At 32.9% G+C, this 8,771-nt stretch overlaps 1 protein-coding gene, 1 long non-coding RNA gene and 1 other non-coding gene across 3 annotated transcripts in view; 2 read left to right on the forward strand and 1 right to left on the reverse strand.

Moving 5' to 3' along the window:
- Positions 1-2,060: 2,060 nt before the first annotated feature.
- Positions 2,061-2,131, forward strand: TRNAG-GCC. The gene has a single exon. It is a non-coding gene; the product is annotated as a tRNA-Gly (tRNA).
- Positions 2,132-3,633: 1,502 nt separating this feature from the next.
- The window catches only part of LOC111469566 (transcription factor IIIB 90 kDa subunit-like), an 18,430-nt gene continuing 13,292 nt past the window's right edge, over positions 3,634-8,771 (reverse strand). The window contains exons 18-20 of the mRNA XM_023114874.1: positions 5,569-5,658; positions 5,189-5,242; positions 3,634-4,174 (exon numbers count right to left, since the gene is read on the reverse strand). Of these exons, the coding sequence (XP_022970642.1) occupies positions 3,947-4,174; positions 5,189-5,242; positions 5,569-5,658 (372 nt within the window). The 3' untranslated portion in view covers positions 3,634-3,946. The remainder of the gene's footprint in view (positions 4,175-5,188; positions 5,243-5,568; positions 5,659-8,771) is intronic.
- The window catches only part of LOC111470303, a 22,873-nt gene continuing 20,198 nt past the window's right edge, over positions 6,097-8,771 (forward strand). The window contains exon 1 of the long non-coding RNA XR_002715016.1: positions 6,097-6,109. This is a non-coding gene — a long non-coding RNA (uncharacterized LOC111470303). The remainder of the gene's footprint in view (positions 6,110-8,771) is intronic.

Consider the following 8,771-nt stretch of genomic DNA (forward strand, 5'->3'; position numbering starts at 1 on the left):
GAGTCATTTTATAGGAAGATGAACTTTGATTTGTGGCAAGTGTAAGTAGAAGGATGTTCTAATATAAAATTTGTGTTGCACAAGGCCTTGAAGGGAAACGAGTGATGATACTTTTAAAGAGTTAAAACGATGATGGTGGTCCAATGATAGTGCTAGTAGAGGTTCTAAGAAGTCCAGCATGAGTGATAAATTAAGAGCTACAAGTGTAATCAGACTAAATTCTCTCTTGCAAATGTGCATGAAATTTGATTATGAGAAAAAGAAAAATCGTACTTCATGGTAGCACTCAGCCTTGATAGCTAGAAATTGAAAAAAAGAAGAAAAAAAATAAAGGACTGTGCAAAAGAAAGGTAGTTGGGAATGCAGACAATCGAAAAAGGATTGTCCTCATAGAGTAAGTTCGTTAATTAGATGATGTTACCTCGTTTGTCAGAGAAGATCAGACATTCATCCTTATAGCATGTATACTTTACTAGGATAGACATTCATCCTTATAGCATGTATACTTTACTAGGATAGATAATGTAAAGTTAGCGATTTTCCATATTTTCACGTGGGGTATTGACATTGTCGAAGTTATGTCAATAGTCAAAGAATTTGTAGGTGAGCCAAGTAGGTGGAAGTTGTATTATAAATTTGAATAGGATGAAGAAAAGTCTTGGAAAGTGACATTTTAAGTAGTCTACGGTAGACAATAGGTATAATAGGTATAATAGGAGTGATAGATTTTCAAATATCATGTCAAGATTGATTTCGTAGAGTTTTTTGGGGAAACGTTAGTAGTGTAGCCATCTCAAAACCAAAAGGAACAAAAAGGTCCCTGTGGAAAAATTAGTCTAATCTCAACTATGTGTCAAAGTTTTAATATATTAAAACTCTACATATATTGGAAAAATTGGTGGCCTCAATTGGCTTGGTTTGATAATGATCTTTTTGTTTAAAAAAAAAAAATCTTTTGAGATTGAATAGATGGTTGTTTATGACTACATATATTGAAATGTGGGATTAGAATCTCGTAGAGATCCACTTCGAATGGGGTAGAGAATCCCCATTTAAACGGATAATGTTGGAAGGAACATGGAGAGATTTCTTCTCGTTAACCAAATGGAGCTGAAAAAGAAGATTATATTCCCTACCTCATCTCGTAGGTGAATGTGAGAGGGAGTAAAAGAGAGATTTCTTTACTTTATGAGTTTAAGTTTTTTTTTTTCAATCTTACACAAATATGATCAATACACCATTTCACACGCTTCTTAATAGGTAACAAATTAAAGGGAAAACACTAAAAAAACATAAAAATGTTAGAGCCTTGTCTCCCACAACAATATTGTTTTTACTTAAACATTATACTCGAAAAAGACAAATATTAAAAACACTCACAGTAAATCAATGGACCAAATTTATTTTTAAAACAAAATACTAGCTCATGACCAACTTAAATTAGGATCGTCTAGTTCGACTTAAAAGTCACATAATAGAGACATTGTATCCTACACCAAAATAATAATAATAATCATAAGGGACTCAAATTGAGGTGAACTTTCTAGAAGTTGAGTAATTTTTAGTTGAAAAAATTTGAGCTTTCGATTCTCTGGAAGATGTAAGGATGGAGTATATACTTTTAACATTTGAAATATTTCATTTCAATTTTAATCTTGAGTGGAGTCGAGGACAAATATTTAAGAATTCAGCTACCTTCGTAGTTTAAAGTTGTTCTTTCACAATTAGTCATTATATTATACACCAAGACAATAATTATAATCTACTTGCAACCCGTGTAAAAGGAATAATTGTCTTCAAAATAGCAATCAGTAAGTGTCGTTCCTTTATAGTTTCAGATCGCTATCGTTCCTTTATAGTTTCAAGTTTTATGTGTCGAATTATTTACGACCATTGTAGCAGCTTATGAACTTCTCATATGATTTAATATAAATAAATCATATACAAAGTATGGCTCATAATCCACTGTATAGTTGTTTGTAGCTAATTGTATAATTTGTTTATAACATAGTTTATTTTATTTATATTAAATATAAAAAGATAAAGGGTAATAAACATCAGCACCAGTGGTCTAGTGGTAGAATAGTACCCTGCCACGGTACAGACCCGGGTTCGATTCCCGGCTGGTGCATTTTTCTCAAGCCATAATGATTTTTTTATATTATGTTAAAAATAATAAATTTTTAAATTCGACAACCCAATTTTATGCACACATACCGATCAGTATCATTACTTTTGTAATTTAAAAATAAAAAAATTGCTCTAAAATCTGTCCCAAAGTATTAGAATCGCTAAACAACGCACACACTAAATCAAGATGAATACAAAGAATATGAGAGAGAAAATTCAAGGAAGAATATTGACTAAAGAAAAAAAATCACACGCATTCAACCCGAAAAAAAATCACACGCATTCAACCCAACAAAAATCAACGCTAAATACTTTATTAAGAAAAGAACTATCTATTCAAAAGTTTCCTAATACAAAACAAATTAAAATCATCTAAAGCATGAAGAAATTGGAATCATCCTATGACCTGTTCTATCAACTTTTTTCGACATTTTCACGCCATAGTTTACCTTTACTTGAAAATTATATATGGCAAGTAAGTATTAAAATACTCAATAAGGCACTCTTTTATTAAGTCTAGACATGTGTGCACATTTACGAAGTCACTTGCTCATGATCTACCCTAAATCAATATATTTAACTTTTTTTTATAGTAAAAAACTAGTTAGATAGAAGTTTTCATTTTGTAGTTTAGTTTTATTGTTTTTATGTTAAAATGATTCAAGAAAGACTTTAACATTATAAATTTAACATAAATTCTAATTTAATGAAGAGTTACATCTGAGTTTTGTTTGTTGTCCCATCGTTGTGGGTTCTTTTTAAGCGACTAGCTTATAAATAACCAATTGTTGATTTAAAATATTTCATTATTTTAAAAAAATTTTGAGTTAATTTGAGAACAAATATCTAAAAATATTGCTAAACCGTTTTATCACAATTAGTCGTTTTATTCTACATCAACATGATAACCTACTAGGTGTTCTAGAGAACGTTTATTTATTGGTATTACACATTTCGTACTTGCAACGGCTGTGGTAGAATAGTACCTTGTCATAGTATAGATTTGAGTTCATCTCCTGATCAGTGCACTTAATTTCAATTTATTTTTTAAAATATTATCCGACTAATCTAACCTAATCATTTGGGTTGGTTTCAACCTAATATGCTCGTTATTCGAATGGTTGGTTTTTTCGAAGATGGAAAGAAAATGGCGACTCAAGACAAGCTCCATTGTGACCATAGCTTGGAACAACTTAATTAATGGGTGAATAAATTCAAAATGTCAATTATAAAAAATATAGCAATAATAAACTAGTCATACTTAGATACAAGAACCATACTCGAGTTGGAATAGTTTATTGATATATACTATTCTTCTGATACAGTAAAATGTCTATGATTAGCTATAAGAGGATAAAAAGAAACAACATGAAAATGCAGTGAGAAAGTGATCAAAATGGAGTATTTCTCAACAATTTCCATCATGATACACCTACACATTTAAAACCAAATTACAATAAACGCAAAATATACAAACTATAATAAGTATCAAAGTACTTTAGGTCGCTTCGCGGTCAGTATCGAACCGGGATTCACTATAAAATTAGTGCTATGTGATACAATCTGATTCATTGATAAACTTCAACGTTAATGCCCAAAAACACAATGAACAACATTTTTTTCTGCTACATGTACATCATTTAGACATTCTTTGAACTCATGATTTAATCAAACGGCTGCATTGACCAAGTGGGACAGCAAAATCATGTTCATATAAATACAAGGCAGCAAAATACATTGAGATCAGCTATAACTATTGACCACATACACTAGCTTACAATCTTGTATGACTGAAGTTGAATCCGAGATATTGGTATCAATCATATTCATCATAGCCATAATCTTGTTCGTAGTTTTGTGCTTCATCCATATTCTCATAATAGAGACCAGAACCATATGTTCCCTCACCATCATAATCATCTTCCTGCTCTAACTCACTTTCTTTGTGCTCTGTGGATTCATATTCTTTGGTCATATTCTGCGCCTTGTCAGTTTGTCCAGTCTGTTCCTCACGTTTCTTTTTCGACAAAGGCTCAGTACCACCCTGCAATGTAGATCACATTATAATATCTGTGAATACAAACATGGATTTGAATGAAGACAGAGAAATCCATTGCCAAAAAAACCTGAAAAGAGAGCTTAATCTTTTGAGCTTTTGATGAATTCATATGAACAATTCTTAAAAGTCAGAAAAAGAAATATATTTTGGTTGACAGCAAGGAAAATTAGTTTGAATATACTATTCTCACAAATGACAAGTCTTGTGATAGAAAATTTGCCTTGTTTAGTGCAAATTTATCCAAAATTTTCAGGTTTGAAGGCCAGCAATAAGGAAATTAGGAGGTTTGTCTTTTTATTAACAATGTTGGAGGTTTCTAAGCTGCAGGCAAGGGAGGACGATTTGGAAGATGGATTCAACAGGAACTTTTCAGCGCAATTCTGGGTGAAGAATCTCAACAATTCACCTAAGATTTCCAACGCTTTGTTAAAAGATTGCTCTAAGTCAAAATCTTCAAGGAAGATAGACATTGTTATTCGTTTCACAACATGAGTGAACATACAGTAAAAAAGTTGAAAAGAAAAATGCCTCTGGAAGCATTGCAGCTTTCAATTCGTTCCTGAGTGTAAAAACAAGTGAAGAACAAGATCATTTATTCTTCCATTGTTCATACATACAAAATCTTCAGCAGATGATATTTCAAGGTTCCAATCTTTCATCAGTGATGGACAAATGTAGCAAAAATTGTTCAGCTTCTTTGTGGCATTAAGTTTAGAGGCAAAGCCGAATGCTCATGGACAGACACAATTAAAGCTAATATCGAGCTTTATGAGCAGTTCGATTGGCAAGAGAACTAAAAATTTCACAACTCTTCTGATGCAAATTTGGGAGGTGCTTTTATGCTCTTCCTTCTTATAACAGTTATTTTTTCTTGCTTTTTTGTAATTGAATGAATGGTACAGTAGAAGATCCCATGTTGGCAGACTTCACAGACAATATATAATGTATGTATGAATGTATTGGTTATTAATGAAATAAAGAGGTGGAATGGAAACATACAGATTCGTCAAAAAGTTTCTCCAGCACATCGTAGTTGATTTTTGAGCTGAGTCTCTGCATAGAAATAACCAAAGAAAACACCTGTTACAATCACTATAATGACTAATACAATGTACAGTGAAGAATATTAGATGTCAACTCGAAAAAAGGGAAAAAAAAAATAGTTTCGACGTCAACAACTTAAAATAAGTACACATAATAAAAATGCAGATACCAGTACAAAATAAACAATAATTTAGTCCAATTATTGTCTATGAGCCAACCCTTAAACGGCAGCCACAGAGTGAAGACGCGGCAATCAGAACAAAGTCTATCAGTGTTCTGATCAGATTTGTTTGCAACTAAAAACTAAAAAATGAATTCCTGAATTGAAGTAGAACCTTTTTATTTAACATTTTTCGGGTGGCTTCTGCTGCTGTTTGCGCAGGAGAGGCATTTTTAGCTTCTGCTGCTCGTTTTCGTTGTCTTTCCTGCAAATTAGAATTATGAATCAAAATAAAAATTATAGATGTGAAAGAAAAGAAACACTATGAAGGATTACAAAGTATATAAATAACAATTCAAATAATACTAAATTCTCTACATCAAAAAAACCAAAAAAAAATAATCCAACCAGAACACCAAAATAGAGGCTAAGAACATTGACCTCCGAACAAAAGAGACTAATGGAGGGAGTAGCCAAAGGAAACTGAACATGTCTTCTAAAATTAAGTACTAGGGAATTTTGATGGAGCTTTTGATATAAATTTAGCGTTGTTGTACTATTCAGTCAACTTCTATGTCTTCTAAAATTTCTTTAAAAGAGGCACTCGAGCATGATTTTATTGAATTACCTTTTGGCATCTTTTCATTATTTTAAAATTCCAAACCTTTAATCTTAAGTGATGGCTCTAACAAGACGATACGTGTGTGGAAAGTCATGTTGTTACAATGCCAACCAAAAACATAAACCCATAAAAGCATAATCAAATTTTGAAAAGGAGAACCAACTAAAAAATGCCTAACCGCACAAAGCTCCCAGCCACCCAAATAAAATCCTTCAAAATCTTCCATAAAAGGTTTCACAAAGCTCCAAACCACCCAAATTCAAGCCTTCAAAATCTTCCAAAAAAGGTTTCACAAAGCTCCAAACCACCCAAATACAAGCCCTCAAAATCTTCCAATAATGAAACCTTTGAACTTCAAAATGAATATAAAAAAGGGTTGACACGGAAAAGATAGGAAGGCAACACAAAAAGAACTTCCAAAGCATATGAAATATCAAGAAGGGCTTAACATTGTTGGACAATCATAACAGACAAGTGAAACATAATTAGATCTTAATTTGTGGAGAATGACGGGCTGTAGTCAACAAGCCTCAATTAAGGAACGAAATTTGGAAACAATTGAAGGATCTTGCGCTAGTAATGATGTTGATTGTGAAACATCGACTGAATTCCTTCTATCATATCATCAACCGAAAAGAGACTTTTGAATGCTTCTACAAATTTATCTTTGACACAAAATTCATTGATCACTATATCAACTAAATGTAACGCAGATGCATCATCAAATTCGATATCATAAACAATTGAAGAGGAAATAGGATCCTTTGTAGCGGAAAAGCTAATGAGACTTTTGGTTAAAGTTACCTTTGATCCTAGCAGAGCAATCACTAAATGAGTGTAAGAGTTGGTAGGTTGTGAAGGAGGTTATTGTACCTTTGGTGAGGAGGTGAGGAGTCGAACACAACGTTCTTCCAAAATGTTTGGATTAATCTCTGAATTTTCAGGGATATTAGAGCAGTCTTTTAAGTATAATGGAAATGATAAGCTTATGACTTATAAGCCTATTTTTCAACAAGACTATAACTCAATTTTGGCTTTTCCCTCTTACAAGTGACGGTTACAATAATGGCAGGGAAGTGAACAATACCCGATCACATCCAGAAATGGATATAGGCCCATCGGGCAGGGATAATCATTCTGGTCCTGGGTGTGAATGAGAGAGGGATCCAGCCCTATTTAGTATTTTTTTAATATGTCATAAGGGGTATTTTTCTCTCTGTGAAAGGGATTCAGCCCGCATTAGGACGATTGTAGAGGCCCAAAGGCTGAAAATATGAATAGAGGCTGAGCTTATGAGCCTATTTTTCATTTTAGAGACATAAAGAGTAGATTTGGAAAGGTTGAAAATTTGAATAGATGGCTGAACTTATGAGCCTATTTCTCATTTTAGAGATCTGAAGAGTAGATTTGGAATGGTTTCCATTATTTTATGAAAATTAGCCGTTAGCAAGTTAACCATGTTACAGCCGTTGATAGGGATTTAACTACATTTGAGAGGCTGGCTGTTAGTTGTTAGAACTTTGTTAGTTGGTTAGCTTTGACTTTTAAGCCTATAAATACTCGAATGTGCATATAAAGATCAGATAATTGAGCAATAATCAAACTTATAGTTTAGATCAGATATGATCAAGGTTCTCGGATGTACCCATACAAAGAATGCATCACTATGGTACAAGGATGAACACCTCACGATATTATCATGCTTACTAGAACTTTATTTTAATAGGTCATAAGGGGTTATTATGACCCACAATCTCTACAAAAAGCAATCAGTTTCAAGGATCCCCAAACTTACCATCTCATAATTAGAGTTTTCACCAAAGATCCAATGCTGTGCATTAGTTGATCGACTGGATTGAGATATCTCATCAACCCACCCTACGAGTGGATTAGTTGATCGACTGGATTGAAACTCACTTTAATCTCAATCACTTTCTAGGAAAACAAAAAGTGTACAATAGGTTTAGGGTTACGATTGGGAAATAGTACACCCAATGTACTAGGTTCTGCCATGGCAATGCCAATCCAATCCTACTCAAAAGAAGATTTTGATCCTAGCTCAAATGGAACACTGGCTATCTGAGACACATTTTTGAGAGCTAGCTAGAAATAAAAGAAGCTCCTAGCTAAAGCTAGAAGGTGCCTCAGAAATCATAGAGGCCACAACTTCATCATGCCGGCAGTCTAGAAGTTTTTCCAGATTGCCTCCCATCAAATGAACCATAAGCCTTAGCCTAATAGCTGTCCCTAGATTTCCTTCAAGATCAGAAGAATTTACTAAATATGCAAGGGAAAAAACCAGAGAAAAAAAATTGACCATTTTAATCGATGGAAAGAAACCAATCAGAGAACTAAACATACAAAATCAAGAATGAAAACACATGAAGATAAAATCTGCTGCCAGTAAGAACAAGATGTATTATTATCTTGACATCAGAAATGTCATGCCGGAAAGCATTGAAATGAATCTAAAATCTATTCAACAGCTTGCCACTACTATCACTCAAATTTATGGAGAAACGTGGCACGTTTATATCATTAATTGCAGCACTTTTTTCTATAAGATACTAAGATTCTAGTAATATCTGATAAAAACAATTGACGTGAAAAATTCAGTTCATCCTGTTCATCTTCTCCATGAAAAATATATTCTTATGTCCACAACTAATCAAAAGGTGATGTTTACTTAAGTGTATACATACATATTTAATAGAACACAAATAAATTGTCAAAAAAAAAAAAAAAAAAAAAAAAAA

The sequence above is a fragment of the Cucurbita maxima genome, unplaced genomic scaffold (genome assembly GCF_002738345.1).
Source record: "Cucurbita maxima cultivar Rimu unplaced genomic scaffold, Cmax_1.0 Cma_Scf00002, whole genome shotgun sequence".
Lineage (NCBI taxonomy): Eukaryota > Viridiplantae > Streptophyta > Magnoliopsida > Cucurbitales > Cucurbitaceae > Cucurbita > Cucurbita maxima.